The sequence below is a fragment of the Hippopotamus amphibius genome, chromosome 3 (assembly GCF_030028045.1).
Source record: "Hippopotamus amphibius kiboko isolate mHipAmp2 chromosome 3, mHipAmp2.hap2, whole genome shotgun sequence".
NCBI lineage: Eukaryota > Metazoa > Chordata > Mammalia > Artiodactyla > Hippopotamidae > Hippopotamus > Hippopotamus amphibius.
In genome coordinates this window covers 12,975,899-12,992,570 of record NC_080188.1, presented here as the reverse complement: position 1 = coordinate 12,992,570, position 16,672 = coordinate 12,975,899, and the positions used below count along the sequence as shown (strand labels likewise).

Sequence of the window (16,672 nt, the reverse complement as noted above, 5' to 3'; positions counted from 1 at the left end):
AAGGCTTTTTTTGTGTATGGTGTTAGGGAGTATTCTAATTTCATTCTTATACATGTAGCTGTCCAGTTTTCCCAGCACCACTTATTGAAGAGGCTGTCTTTTCTCCATTGTGTATCCTTGCCTCCTTTGTCATAGATTAGTTGACCGTAGTTTATCTCTGGGCTTTTTATACTGTTCCATTGGTCTATATTTCTGTTTTTGTGACAGTACTATATTGTCTTGATTACTGTAGCTTTGTAGTATAGTCTGAAGTCAGGGAGTCTGATTCTTCCAGCTCCATTTTTTCCCCTCAAGATTGCTTTGGCTATTCAGAGTCTTTTGTGTCTCCATACAAATTTTAGGATCTTTTGTTCTAGTTCTGTAAAAAATGCCATTAGTAATTTGATAGGGATTCCATTAAATCTGTAGATTGCTTTGGGTAGTATAGTCATTTTCACGATGTTGATTCTTCCAATCCAAAAACATGATATATCTCTCCATCTGTTTGTGTCACCTTTGTTTTCTTTCATTAGTGGAAGGCATGGCATTTTTAAAGTGACAATATGAAAACAAAAATGATAAAAATCACTGTCAATCTAGAAAGCAATATCCAGCAAGACTATTCTTTTAAGAGCAGGAAAAAGAAGCATATTTTTTTCTGATAATTCAGAAATGAATTTGTTTCCACTAAATCTGTACTTAAAATCTCAAATGAAATCTTAAACCTGAAGGAAAATATAATGTTCTTACAATTTACCAGTATACATGAAGTAGAGAAATATTAATATTAAGCATATGATATTAAGTTAAAGATGCCCATTGTATTCCAGGATTAATCTGTGTGAACAATAGGGTATGGTGGAAATGATGTATGTCACCTCCAAGAATGGATTATGAAACTCTGCAGATTATATCTTTTTGGATATCCTCCTCCTACAACTTCTAGCTTCTGCAAGAGACCAATTACCACACTTGGGCTGCTTTTGGAAAGACCCCAAAAGAGACATAGGCTTCTGACTGACAGAAATTGCTGGCCAGTGAGAAACTAAAGTCTGCTAACTTTTATAAATGAACTTGTAAAAAGATTCTTCAATCCATTTGAGCCTTGAGATGATTGCAGTCCCATTTGACAGCTTGATTGCAATCTCATGAAAGACCTTGAGAAACAACTGCCCAGTTAAGCTGCTCTTGGATTCCTGATCCTCAGAAACTCTTGAGAGATAATGAATGCTGTTTTTAAGTTGCTAAGTTTAAAAGGAATTTGCTACACAGTGATAGTAGCTATTATATGACAATACATTTTCAACATAGATAAAATAGATAATTTCCTTGAAAGCTACAAATGACCAAAGGCCGCTCAACAGAACTAAACTGCATAATTCTGTCTATTAAAGAATTTAAAACATCAAAAGTGACACTAAAACGTACTGCATTTTAAACTGAGTGAAAAAAATTTCAGCACTGAAACCCAGAAAGACCCTGTGGGACTCCTGGGCACAGAAGCCTTCTGTGTCCCCCATTCCTTGTTTTTTGTAGGGAACAGACTCCACACTCCATCACCTTCCCTGAGTTCCAAAGGGCAGATTTGAACAACTGCTAATAAGGGAAAGGAGGGGACCAGAGACAGGGGAGGAGCAACCAAGAAACCATCTGAGGCAAGATTAAAGGAACCAGAGAAGCTCATCAAGATTAAGAGACCACCTGAGGTGAGATTAAAGGAGTGGAGAACCTGCACCCACTCTAATCTTATTAGCAATCCCACCCTTGAACCATTGCTATAAAAATTCCTCACCAATTTCTCCCTGGTTGGGACACATAGTTTCCGAGGGCAGGAGCCCACTGTGTTCCACGTTGCCTGGCAAACCAATAAAGCTATTCTTTTCTACTTCACCCAAAACTCTGTCTCCAAGTTTCAGCACCAGAGCACAGAGGCCGAGATTTTGGCATCAGCATGAGACATCCAAATTTATGGGTTACTATTAAAGCAATGTTAAAAGGGAATTTCATAGCTTACCCTTACGTTAGAAAGAAGAAAGGTCTTAAATCAATGACTAATGCTTCCATCCTAAAAAATGAAAAAAAAAAAAAGCGCAAATTAAACCTAAAATAAAGAGAAGAAAGGAAAAAAATAAAGACTAGAGATTATCAAATAGAAAACAAAAAACAAAAAAAAAAACCAGTGAAATTAGAAATTGTTACCTTAAGATCAATAAAATTGATAAAGATCTTGCCTGACCAGGAAAAAAAGGATAATTTTAAACATCGGGGATGACATCACTAAAGATTCTATAGACTTTAAAATGAACAATTTGTTAGTATCAAATTATTTTCTATGGGTTTATAAATTTTTCAAATTATCTAATTCAACAGAATACACTTGTTGAATTACTGTTACTTCCTTAATAACTGTGGCTAGTCACTTAGATTATTTCAGTAACATTTCTTATATGAAAAACAGTCCAATGATTCTTCATTTTTACTGATCTTTGTATGTTAGAAAAAATGTAAAGAATTTGTTTTCAATCAATTAATAAAATATAAAAAATTCACTATCAAGAAACTAATTAATCATGATAATTACAAGAACAAAATGTGCATTTTTTTATATCACTGGACCAGTCTAAGAAAAAACTGGTTCATTCAATTCAGTATCTGTAGAGCTTATCATATTGCTGATATGATATATAGGAGATCAATAATTTGTGCTGCATGAATAAAGATTTCTAGTGAGCAGGTTTAAATATTGCTAATAGTCAATTTTTATAGGGAACATTTCTAACTTATTCAAAGGAAAATATTTCTTGTGACGGTGCTCTAGAGTTTTAGAGAACAATGTTAAATTTCAGCTAAAAATATAGAACAAAAACTATGTGTACACTAAAATTATATGAGACCACTGTCATATTTTATAAGAATAGCAGTGCCATTAGCTTTATGAAATCACATTTGTTTGGGACATGCATTCTTCCTTCTAAGCACTCTTGAGTACCCCCAAGCAACTTTATGACCAAATATATAAATAGTGTTTTTATTTCTCTTTCCTTGACATGGCAACATGCTTTTAAATATTGATATTTCAGTGCCGACTGGAAAGGTGTACTCTCCAAATGGAATCTGGAGGACATACCTGGACACTTCTGTTTTGTAGAACAGCTAGCTTGACTCCTATAGGCTGAAATCAATGGCTTTTTGTGATCTTAACAAATAGATGGTAATTTGTTAACTCTAGTCCTTTATTTTTGAATAGACCCTTTGACATCAAGGCATAACTGGCACTTTCATCTTTCTATGAGCTACATTCTTTTCCTTCCAATCATTAGACATCTTTCCTTAGAGTACTACTACTAACCTCACCAGCACTTTGTATATTAGTAGTTTGTATTTTGCAGTTGGGGAATAGTATTTAATCTGCAACTGTGACAATAACACATTTATGTCAAAGGTGATGACTCCTAATTACTTGCTGTTATATGTCAAGAGGGGTATTTCAAAAGTTTTAACAACAATTTTGTTTTATTTTTTAGTCATACAAAAATAAAATATTAATTCTTATGTTGGTTAAACATATTGGAAATTCAACACTGAATGGTTTATACTAAAACAAAAATAAATATTTTTGTGACTTGAGTGTTAGGTAAATTTGTGAAGTAACAATATAAAAAACTGAGGAATATAAGCAGGACATCAGTAATCATGCTTAATTAGTTATTAAAGGCCTATCAAATTAAAAACACTTATATAATGTTGTAAATTATCACAATACCATACATGTTGGGGATAAATTTTTGCCAAGTTTCAGAGTTATGAGGCAGAATCAAGGGAATATTTTGGTCCCTATCATAAGAGACTTGGGAGACTAAGGAAATGATTTAAGCAGAAAAGTGGCATTTATTGAATTTATATTTTAAAAATGATCTCTCTGGCTTTTCAAAGGAGAATGGATTATAGGAATGCAAGAGTGAAAAATCAGTTCCTTAGTTTTCCTAGTAGTCCACCAATAAGATATTGGTAGATTTGACCTGTGACGGTGGTCCTTAATGTGTTATCCAGAAGCTTTGGGGGAGTTGGTTTGCTAGATCAAAACTTTTTTTCAAAATAATAGCAAGATAGGATTTACTTTTACTCACTTTCATTATCTCACGAGTGTGCAGTAGAGTTTACCAGAGGCTGCATAACATGATAGTCTAAGAGACTGAATGCAGAAGCAGAAACAAGAATGCAGTTGTCTGTTAAGTCAGGCCAAAGAGATTTGTTAAAGTTTAAAACAATGCCTTTCTCCCCACTTAATTTTTGTTTTGGTAAGAGCAGTTATTTTTTCATAAATTATACTAACAACCAATGGGTTTACTACTGCTGTATATAAATTAATATTTTTAATTCTCACTTTTGCAGTTCAATATAATAAATGTCAATTGATATAACCAAATAAACAAAAGCTTTTTGAGATCCTTAATAATTTTTAAGAATGTATAGAGATCTTGTGACCTGAATATTTGAGAATCAGTGTACTAGACTCTGCCAGTTAGAGCACAGCTCTCATAATTTTAACCTGTTAGTTCATATAGACTTTATTTCTTGAGCTCCCTCAGCCTCTACATACAATCACTCTATAATTCCTGTTGGTTCTAGGTCTAAACTTCCTCTCATAACTATGTAATTTTCATTGTTCCCACTCTCATAGAATGACAGGTCATATACTTTGTTTGGACACTCTCAAATTCCATTTCCTTCCTCCTCTAAGGGAACATTGGAAGGCTAAATTCTAAATCCCTCAATACGGTGGAGATTAATTTGCCCAACCAAATCCATTTTCCCTCTTATCACAGGAATATATGTCAATTGTAAATGAGAATAATCACCTTTGGCAGCTAAGTCTTGTAAGTGGCAGAACAGTCTACTATACTGACCAGAGACCAATGACTCATCAGGGACTGTAACATGCAAAGGAAATAAACTTCTATATTCTTTAGCATTGCATTTCTGGGTTTTATTCTTTCATCAGTTCTACTTTTATTTTACTACAATAAATGTGCTTGAGGAGTAAAGTTTCTTCAAATAAATACTTAAAGTGAATCTCAAAATATAAATAGAAGTAACAAAAGTGTGCAAACATGCTGAAACTAAAAGGGCTTTTCAAAATTATTTTAATGTGAAGAAGAAAAGTGAATGGAACCAAGTCTAATATTAAAAGGATATATTAAAGATTGTATTAGCTGATTCAGTTGGAATGGAACTCTTATTTAAGATTGTCTGAATTAAAAAAAAAAGCTGGAGATACTAGTTAAGCACATGGGTCCTTTTGTCAAAAAAATTCTCTAACAACCTGACTTCTTAGCTGTCTCACTCTGCCTTTTTTCCTCTGTATCATTCACCAACATCTACATAATATATATTTTTTCTTATTTGTGTATTGTCTTTCCAGCACTGCAACACAAACTCCATGAGGACAGAGAATTTGTCTTTTGTTAACTGCTAATTACTAGTGATTAACTTAGTAAGTGTCATGTAGAAATGCTCAATAAGTATTTTATTACATGAATAAATATTATAATTTCTCATAGCATAGTGTACCTTTCTTTTTGTGTCACTGCCACACTTCTATTTGTCATTTTTGCACATGTTAGTGTGATTTTCTTTTTTTTGTTTTAAATTTATTTTTATTTATTTATTGGCTGCTTTGGGTCTTTGTTGCTGTGTGTGGGCTTTCTCTAGTTGTGGAGAATGGGGGCTACTCTTCATTTTGGTGCATGAGCTTTTCATTGCAGTAGCTTCTCTTGTTGAGGAGCACAGGCTCTAGGCATGTGGGCTTCAGTAGGTGTGGCACATGGGCTCAGTAGTTGTGGCTTGTGGGCTCTTAGAGCACAGGCTCAATTGTTGTGGTGCATGGGCTTAGTTGCTCTGTGGCATGTGGGATCTTCCCCGACCAGGGATCAAATCTGTGTCCCCTGCATTGGCAGGCAGATTCCTAACCACTGTGCCACCAGGGAAGTCCTAGTGTGATTATCTTAATAAGGCATAATACACTCTAATATATGGGGAAGCTCCAAGGGGGGCATGAATCATGCTTATTTTGTTCAAATATCTATATCTAACATCTACCTATATTACATTATACAGTAACTGGTATATATGAGAAGCTCCACTCAGATTTGTTGAGTTAATGAAAGAACTCTCTGGACAATTTGAGGTGGGAATAAGTGGATGCTTTCCTTCTTACAGATTCTAGAGGAGTGTGACTTGGTTGATATTAAATTTAAAGGCATCTCTTTAATAAAATAAAGCCTCTGGGGTAGAGAGAAGGTGAAAATATATAAATATATTTTTTGTTTGTTTATTTAATTTTTCCTTCTAAAATATGAGTTACTGAGTAGATCAATTATGCACTGACTTTGAATGGTGTAAATTGAGACATAGACAGTTGTTTACTGTCAAGTATATTCAGTGACTGATTTTTAACTGACATAATTTAACATTAATCATTAACTGATCTATAATGAGAAAAATTGAAAATCCTTGAGATTGTTATTTTTGCAATCTTGGTAGATTAAAAAATTGTTATGTAGTTTCTTGAGATTATAAGAACATTAGAGACTTTCTCCTCTGCTTTCTTATTAAAAAGTACTTAAAATTTGTTCAGAGCAGCAAAGTTTTTGGTTGAAATTTACAGATAGCAGGAGAGATCTCCAAAGACAGAAAAACAACAAATAATTTTATATATTTATTTATTTTGATATGCAGGGAAAAGTTGCTTCCAAAATATTCTGACTTTTATGGTTGATGTTATCTGGAAATTTCTACATCATTATGTAAAACTATTAACATTAACATTAATAGATAACATTTAAAAATATTTAATATATTTAGTTTGAAAGCACATAAAATTCATTATTACTGGGATTCCTAAATAGTTGATTAAGGACAAGTTATTTATAAAGTCATTAAAGTAATACTTTGATAAAAAATGTTATTTAATGTAACTTATTATATATGTATTTGTGAGATAATAATTAAGATACTGAAGACTATGTAAAGATTCTAGCATCTCAAATTCAATATGTTCAAAGCAATTCCCAGTTCCCAAATTTTGTGCCTACAATGCTCCAATATTAAAGTAAAGCCCCATACCCTTACATTCTCAGTAAATTGTACCCCCATCTGTCCAGTTCAAGTTAGAATCCTGGGATTCATTCTTTTTTCCTTGTCTCTCTTTGTTGCTCTCTCTCACTCTCTCAATGTACTCATCTATCAAACTTAATTATTAATATTTCTTCACATTGAGGACATATACTATTTATTCATCTTTTAATTAATTCATTAAACCAATCCTTTAACAAATGTTTATGACTGTAGTCTTGTTGATTGCCACCATGCTAGGCCCTTAGTGAAATAGTGGTGAAGGATAAAGTCCAGTACTTCTGGACTCTCACATCCCAGAAAAGAATAAAATCAGCAGTGACAAAAATAAGTTACATAATGACACATAATAAAATGAGCAGTGAAAAAAGTTGTTATGTTAAATCTTATCTCAACAACAGATTTGCATCTGAATTTATAATTTTAAAAATTCTTTTCAATTCTCTACACTGAGAAAGTGCACATTTTATAATATATGCATTTTACTTTGATGATAAGTATAATACATAATTATACACATCTCAAATAATTAAATATACATAACTAGGAAATTGAAAGTAGTCAGAAAAAATTAAGTATAACTTAGAAAATTACTGTTACCTTCCCACAAAAAGCCTTCTACTGATTTGAGATTTTGTTATTTGTGATACATTGACACTAATAAAGCCACAAAGAAACATAAACTCATAATTCACAAGAAAACTGCCTACTTAGAAAGAGGAAGAGAGACAGCTCTCTGAAGTGCTCTGATCTTATTACATGAGATAGTTTCATTAGGCATTTCCATAGCGGCTCTAAAACAGCACAATTAAAGCAAAGCAAATCTTAATTCATTTTATGAAAAAGTATATTTCCTGGGAGGCATTCAATTTAAGTCCACTGGAATAAAGAAAAACTTAGAGCTAAAATCTTTTATTTTATTTGTATTTACTTATTTTTTATTGAAGTATAGTTGATTTACAAAGTTGTGTTAGTTTCTGGCATATAGCAGTGATTCAGATACATATATATGTGTATACATATACAATTTTTTTCCAATTATCAGTGGTGAAAAATATACAACTTGTTTCTGAACCAAAACTACAATTTCTGCTGTTCAAAAGGGTTCACTGTTAATAAGGCCCTGGTGGAAACTATGAGGTTTTATTTTCTTAAAAATTAAAAAAAAAAAAAAATATATATATATATATATATATATATTCTTTTTCATATTCTTTTCCATTATGGTTTATCATAGGATACTGAATACAGTTCTCTGTGATATTCAGTGGGACCTTGTTGTTTATCCATTCTATATATAATAGTTGGCACCTGCTAACCCCAAACTCCCAATCCAACCCCCCCACCCCCCTCCCCCTTGGCAACCACAAGTCTGTTCTCTGCCTGTGAATCTGTTTCTGTTTTGTAGGTAAATTCATTTGTGTCATATTTTAGATTCCACATATAAGTGATATATGGTATTTGTCTGTCTCTTTCTGACTTACTTCACTTAGTATGATAATCTCTAGGATCATCCATGTTGCTGCAAGTGACATTATTTCATTCTTTTTTTATGGCTAATATTCCATTGCATGTATGTACCACATCTTTATCCATTCATCTGTCAATGGACCTTTAGGTTGCTTCCATGTCCTGGCTATTGTAAACAGTGCTGCAATGAACATTGCGGTGCATGTGTCTTTTCAAACTAGGCTTTTCTCAGGATATATGCCCAGAAGTGGGATTGCTGGATCATACAGTAGTTCTGTTTTTAGTGTTTTTTTGATATCATTTATTATAAAAGAGAAACATGGAAATTATTTACATGATGAAAGATTTCAGAACTTCGGTGGAATGGGCATCTTCATGTGATGCCATTTCAGTAGCAACATATTTCAGTCAACATGTTTTCCAGGAATGTCACTATGTCTAAATAAGAAATGATCCTTGTCATCTAGAACTACTTTGGTGCCTCCATATCCTGGGAGAAGAACTTTATCCCAACTTTCACCCTAACTGGTTGAATCTCTCCACAATTTCCTTTACAGTCGAATCTGACAGCTACTACCATTGCTTGCAATACTTTTCCTTGTGATTTTCTGAAAGCATAATGCCCCCTTTGGTTACAGTTTTGGCTACACTTCTTTCAACTAACGCTCAGTCAAAGAGGAGAAGAAACTTTCTAAATGCCTGTCGGGCCATGACTCTGGCTGTTGTGTTTCGTACTCCCTATTTTTAGTTTTTTAAGGAACAGCCATACTGCAAGTTGGCTGTACCAACTTACATTTCCACCAACAGTGTAGGGGGGTTTCCTTTTCTCCACACCCTCTCTAGCATTTACTGTTTGTAAACATTTTGATAATGGCCATTCTGACCAATGTGAGGTGATATCTCTTTGTAGTTTTGATTTGAATTTCTCTAATAATTAGCTATGTTAAGCAAAATATTTTTATGTTTCATATGAATGTATAATTATTTCTATCACAAATTTATGCAATATGTATGTTTCATCCTTTTTCCCATTGCAAAGAAAAATATTCTGAATTATATATTTTCTGTAAAACAAGCAAGAAAACTTTATATTGAATAAAATGTGGTATCTCTCAATGTCATCTGAGTTTGAAATCAAAATATTATAAGTGTAACTGAAATGTAAATGGATCCTGTTTCCTGCTGCTTGTAATACATACCTGAAAGCAATGTTGTGTTGGTTTCCTCCCTGGGGAACAAGTTGGGAGACCAAGAGTTGCCTCCAAGTGGATTATTGAGAATATTTTAGGAATAACATTCTTCAGTGAGTGAGGGAAGCAGGATTTGGCAGAAGTAAAAGTTAAGCTATGATGCAGTTACAACAAAATCTTCTATCCAGCTCTATAAGAATCCTTGAAGGTGGAATGACTGTTCCAAGATGTCTTAAATGTAGACAAGAGAGACAGGCCTTTATACTCCCATGTTGACCAATCATTGAATGTAGGCTGTTTTCAGGAAGGAGAATAATACTTGGTGAGTTGCCTCTCTTCAGCTGAGGACATTGCTTAGAAGAAGGACTCTTTAGCAAACCATCAACAGCTGATACTCTCAGCATTAAGGGGAATGAAAATTTGTACCTACAGGGGTTCTGGGTAGCACACCACAGTATCCACTTCAAGAGAAATCAGTAAGATATAAAAGGAACACTTCAATGTTTACTGATTTCAACCTATGCCATTAAATTTATCTAACCACATTCATTAAGAACAAATGTTAAAAAAATTTTATTCAACATGATAAACATTTGAGCTTGATTTTAAAAAAAATGGTGTATATTAATTATTGTGAAATCTTCCTCTTGAGTCACGCTTTCGCAGTTTTTTTTTTTTTTAAGATGTTTGGTTACAGTGCAAACTCATTTAAAGAATTATATTGAGGATGACTGCAGCCTCTTTACACATTTTTAAATTGCTAAATTTAAACTCAATAGTAGTTCCTTAACATACTGTCAAATGCCCTGACATCTACTATATGAGCACACCCAAGTCTTGGAGCTAAGCAGTTTGCCAAGACCATGAGAAGGGCCAGTGGGCCCATCACTAAAGTGAGGGAACTAGGATAGTTACTCATATCAGCGAAGAGTAGGGAAAACCAAATGAGGGAATCCTAGCATTATCCTTATAGAACACTGAAGGTTTCTACTACTATAGATTAAAGGAAAAAAAATCAATTGCTTAAATTCAGGTTAGTAAGGGGCCTGAGATATAAGACCAGCCCAAATAGGGAGGGTATTTCGATGTGACAAAAGACTCTATCACCAACCCAAGTTAAGAATTGTCTAGGAAACTGGTGAAAATAGGCTTGAAGTGACTACTGGTAATTTTATTTTGCCTCTCATTGACTTTCATTGATTTCTTATCTCTCAGCAGAGGCTCAAGACAAACATATAGGTGGGGTGTGGTGACTGCTGTATGTGAGGGGATTATAAAATCATCTTAATTTTTAGGTCACATATGTGACAATGCCCTTCTACTAGATTTGGACTTTTAGAGATACTACCCTATGTCCTCCCACATATCTGAAACAAAAGACATTTAGGAGAGAAAATAACCAAACAGAAAAATCATCTCATAATCTGCATGAAGGTTAGTATAGTGTGGATAAGGAAGAAACTAGGAAATCATTGCTAATATTAACAATACTGAAATATTTTGTAAGAGGCAGATTTTGAGTCATGACGTGAAGCAAAATATATTGTTTTCATCAAGGCATATCTCTTATAGCATGGGCCAAAAAACTGAGAAACCTAAATGTGGTTAATTATGTTTAAATGCCAGAATAAATGTCACTCATTCAAAGCAAAGTCAAGCATGCATCAATGACCTAATATTAACCAAAATTTTCAGCTTATTGCTTTTTGTAGCACTAATGACTGATTTCTGTATAATTAAATGAAATCATTATAAATGTTTTAGGTTTAATGTATAACTTTTGGCACAGTTGTTATAAATAATATTTTAATTTTTGATACACTTCAATTGAAATACTTGTAAAATATATGTCCATTTGTTTGTCTTGTAGACAACGCAATGAGATTTCCTCACAGAGATTACATGTGTATTTTCAGGATAATTTGTATGCATTAATTTAGTACCATATGTTCATCCTCAAAGGAAAATCATATAGAGGCAGGTCTTTATTTTTAGTGGGCTTATGTTTTTTGTTTTGTTTTATTTGTTCCTCAGCCCATATGATTTAATATGATTCTGACTTGAATTGTCATGGAACTAAAGTGTGTCCAATGAAAGCAGTCTGTCTCTTTGGCTACAGTTCTCAGTCTGAGGTTGGGCATTTGACCCAATCTAATGATGAGGTTCATATCAAGAGTTCTATTAGTATTAACATGAGAAGGCCCCCTGTTATTACTGGGAATGTTTAACTGGGAGTACATAAACCTGGCACATCTGCCCAAGGAAAGCCATGTTGGAAGCTTCCTGGAAATGTTTGACTAGCTGAGCCTAAAATCTCTTCTTTTAAAATTCCCATTTGCTGAGCTAACACATTCCTTCTTGATTTGGTTGGGTTGTTTGCACTTGAAAAATTCAACAAAATGAGTCTGTTAATCCTGTAATATACTAAGGGCAATAGAGAGAAAACAAGAAACATGTGATTTTTTAACAGTTTATATATGACATGGAATCCAGTTGTACACAGAGGAGATAGTGATGGATCCCAGTAATCATATACAATCTCACACAGATAATTGAATATTGATTTTACTTTGATTAATCTCTTTTTTCATAGCTCATAGGGCCTGTACAACCAATATGATAGTCATACATTTTGTATTTTCTTTGGAGTCTCAAAGTCCTACAGGTTTTTAATTTTATGGTGAAATTAGTTTATATTTAAAATTATTAGCAAAATATGTGTATATATATATATATATATATATTGCTGTGTGCTTAGAACTAAGTGGTAATTAACACTGAAAGTATGTTTGAAACCATACTATATTTAATAATATATACTGTAAAAGCAGTAAGGTATTAAAAATTCTGAATATTTTAGCATTTAGACTTTTAACATTAAACATATACATTTCACTCTGCATATGTTATATATACTCAAATAGAAAAAATGGTCAAATGTGTCTACTTTATTCAAAGGGATGTGTAACAAGGTAAATAAAAGTGTTTTCTATTACTGTTTCCATTTAACACAGGAAAATAGTTTTCATCTTTGAATTCTAAAAAAAATCTTCAGGGAAAAATATATTTCTTTTTCTAGGAAACTTTATTGTTTGGTGTACACCCTGAAAACTTATTTCAGATAGTGTTCTTATATACATGAACATGTCTTCATTTAACTTTTATAGAGCTATTATATTTTGGCTGCCTACTGAAATGCACATTTTAAATTATTTTCCTCATGATTACTGTTGAACTGTCTTCTAATACTGCATTCAGTTTTGTTATAATAGATAGATGGATATATCTCACTTTTATTATTGTCTCTCTGTAGATTAACTATAATCATCCCCCTTTGAAGATATACAGGATTTTGTCTTTTCCTAATTGTACAAAATTATCAAGAAAATATATAGGGGTCTAGTTTTTTGCTGCATTTCTGAGCCAGCCTCATATTATCTTGAGCATTGACTTCACACCCTTCTCTCGTCTCTTTTTTCTATTAGGCAAATATTGAACTCCTGAGTTCTTTTCTGATTTATAATTTATTTTTCATAAATTCCATATCCATGTGACTATGTGATATGCTCTCAAAATATGCAGACTTATCTTCAAGCTCACTAATGTGTTCCTTAACTGTCTCTATTATATATTCACCCTATCTGTTCAGTTATGTTCCCATAATCATTTTTTATTTTTATGGTATTTTAATGAATCCAGTATACTTTTGAATCACTCTGTTGATATTAGCTTTACTTGCTATAACTTCCTGTTCGACTTACCTAAACTCTATTTCCTGAAAATTTTTTGTTTTCACTCTTTTATGATTCTGGTTTTCTTCCAATATCTGGTAATTCTTAGTTATATGTTTACTTTGTAATTCAGTTTTCCTGGTTAATTTTTCTATTGAACCTGCACAGCCAGTCTGAGGTTGTGCAGGATCCATGCAACTGCTAGCTGCCTGCTATTTAAATGGGGGAGAGTCATGACATGTAGCTGGATGGGATACTTCCATCTATGTATGCTTACTGCCAGTAGCTCAGCAATTTTGGCCCTCTAACCCAAGGTGCTATGTCATCTGTTCCAGTTGGAAGAAAACTTGCCTCTCATCCCTTTCCTGCTGCCTGTCTCAAGGAGAGTATGGAAGGATAAGCATAAATCATCAAAAAAACAAACAAACAAACAAAAACAAAGGCTAGAAACCACTCCCTGGATTTTCAATCTGGAGATTCATAGTGACTACTTCCACTAATTAGTGTGGTGGCAGGGAAGTCCGATTGGAGTAGTTTATACAGATAATAATATTACTGAGGACATCAAGTAAGCAAGTGTACATGGTGTTTTCAAGAGGTTGACTGAATGAGAAAAGAGTGACTTAAGTATAGAACTAGAGATTATAGGGGATATTGTTTGTTCTTTATCCAGTATCCATTCTCACTTTCTTATAACAAAGCCCTGATTTTGCTCAAGGCAGTCATGGTATGAAAATTTTTTTTTTTTTTTTTTTTATTGCACATCACTCCTTTATTATACTGATCTGGAAAAAAACTTAGTACAGTTATGCTCAAATGAGTACTGGGCCTAAATGGTGGGCCAAGCAACTGGAACATGATTCAGAAATCAGGCACAGTGAAAGACACACTTGGACGTGATCAAGAGGCATTCCGCTGCCGTAAAACACTAATGTAGGGGAGGGATTCTAACGCACACACAGCAGGATGAACTCCTACACCTCAGAAGTCAAGGAGCTCATCCCATGATGGTGTAAGGAATGGCTCATTTTCTGATGACCACATGTGGGAATATTTCAACCGCCACTAGAAACCCCAGAAGGGTTTTTTTTTAATTGATATATATATAAATTTTTTTTTGCAAAAGTAAATGTAACACATAAACATTCAGGATTGATCCCAATCTTTTGGAGTCAGGGAGGAAATGTTTGATTGAATCACCATGCAGGTTACATTCATCTTCCATTGGAATGACTAGAGCCCCCAGTCACCTGAACAGAACAGTGCCCAGCTGGCCTCTGGGAACACAAACAGCCTCTCTTGCTTCTCCTCACTGGTCACGCCTTAGCATGATTCCCTCCATCCCCTACTCAAGCAGGTCCTTAGTGATAAACCCCCCAGTTACTACCTGTCAGCGCTCTTGGATAAGTCTTCCCTTGGCTTGGACTGAGGACCATGCCCCAGAGGTGCCATTCTGACTAGACTGTATGAAGGGAGTGGGTGCAAGAGATAAATGGGTAAAATGAAATTGGGAGCCGCTGGTTCCCATCTGCAGCTACAACTTAAAGAAGCCTACAGATGTCAGTGTGACATGTGCAGGGGAGAGGTGCAAAGGAATGGGATGGACTTGGCGGGAAGGGTAATCCTTGGGAAAGTAATCTGCTGCTTGCCCTCACTTCTTCGCCTTGCCCTGGGCAGCCACAGCCTCCATGGCTTTACGCACGGTCTCTTCATCCCCCAGGAACTGCATGGGCTTGATGGGCTTCAAGTTCTTGTCCAATTCATAGACAATGGGAATGCCAGTTGGCAGGTTCAGCTCCATGATAGCCTCTTCGGAAAGACCCTCCAGATGCTTCACGATGCCCCGAAGGCTGTTGCCATGGGCTGCAATCAGTACTCGTTTCCCCTCCTTGATCTGGGGAACTATTTCTTCATTCCAAAAGGGCAGAGCTCTGGCAATAGTGTCTTTCAGACTCTCACAGGAGGGCAGCTGATCTTCAGTGAGGTCTGCATACCTACGATCCTTACTGATGTTGCTGTAGAAGGGATGGTCAGGCTCCATTGGAGGTGGTGGGACATCATAGGAGCGCCTCCAGATCTTTACCTGGGCCTCACCATGCTTGGCAGCAGTTTCTGCCTTATTGAGGCCAGTCAGGCCCCCATAGTGTCGCTCATTAAGGCGCCAAGTCCTCACCACTGGCAGCCACATTTGGTCAATGGAATCCAGCACTGTCCAGAGGGTCCGAATTGCTCTCTTCTGCACTGAGGTGAAGCAGATGTCAAACTCATAGCCAGCATCTCGCAGCGCCTGCCCGCCGCGCTTCGCCTCCACGTGCCCGGCCGGACTCAGGTCGGCGTCGTACCAGCCGCTGAAGCGGTTCTCCAGGTTCCACGCGCTCTCGCCATGCCGAATCAGCACCAGCTTGTAGGCGGCCATGGCGGCGGCTCGGGATGCGGCGCAGACTGCGAAAAATTTTAAGAATAACCTCACGCCCTCAAACTTGTATGATTCCTTTTCCTCTCAATGAGGATAGAACCTGTGAATATGAGAGACACCCCTCCCTTGATTGTGATTATGTTATATGGAGTAGTCAACCTTAAAATAGAGATTATTCAGATGGGCCTAAAGTAATCATCTGAGCCACGTAATAGCAGAGGATAATCTCTAGCTGGTAGCAGTAAAATTAGTCAGAGATCCCAAGTGTGATAAGGACTTGATGGTCTATTGCTGGTTTTAGATAGAGGGAGCCTTGTGAGAAGGAAAGTGTGCTGTCCTGTGGAGCTGAGAGACATTACTAGTGGAAAGAGAAAGAAATTGGGGACCATAATTACGATTGTGAGGAACTGTATTCTGCCAAAAACCTGAATGAGCTTAGAAGCAATTCTTCATAGAATCTTGAAATATGAGCCCAGCCTGGCTGATACACTAAAAACTCTATCCTTCCCAGAGTATTTACTGAGAGGTGGTCAGGGGAAAATATTCTGAATATTCTTGCTATGTACATAAATGTCTTCATCAGAGTTCTGGAGATGTTCCTTATTACCTAATGTAGGTTTAATCACGTTCCTCTTGTATTTTTATCCTTTTTTTTTCTTTTTTTGCTGCATCATATATGGCATGTGGGATGCGGGATCTTAGTTTCCAGCCCAGGAATTGAACCCGTGCCCCTTGCAGTGGAAGTGAGACGT

General features: G+C 35.3%; 1 protein-coding gene and 2 pseudogenes across 2 annotated transcripts; 1 reads left to right on the top strand and 2 right to left on the bottom strand.

Annotated features, from left to right (window-relative positions):
• Nucleotides 1-8,987: 8,987 nt before the first annotated feature.
• LOC130847897 (10 kDa heat shock protein, mitochondrial-like) lies at nt 8,988-9,294 on the bottom strand (annotated as a pseudogene).
• A 5,311-nt stretch (nt 9,295-14,605) lies between these two features.
• Nucleotides 14,606-15,943, bottom strand: LOC130850418 (phosphoglycerate mutase 1-like). Of its 2 annotated transcripts, XM_057729955.1 has the most exons (2): nt 15,847-15,943; nt 14,606-15,781 (listed from the first exon to the last, which is right to left on the bottom strand). In XM_057729955.1, exons 1-2 carry the CDS (start codon nt 15,887-15,889, stop codon nt 15,156-15,158), a joined length of 669 nt encoding a protein of 222 aa, XP_057585938.1. In that variant the 5' UTR covers nt 15,890-15,943; the 3' UTR covers nt 14,606-15,155. The 2 variants fall into 2 exon arrangements, with proteins under 2 accessions (XP_057585938.1, XP_057585937.1); XM_057729954.1 differs by having other exon boundaries at nt 14,606-15,943.
• LOC130848400 (40S ribosomal protein S26-like) overlaps nt 15,919-16,672 on the top strand; it is a 52,992-nt pseudogene continuing 52,238 nt past the window's right edge.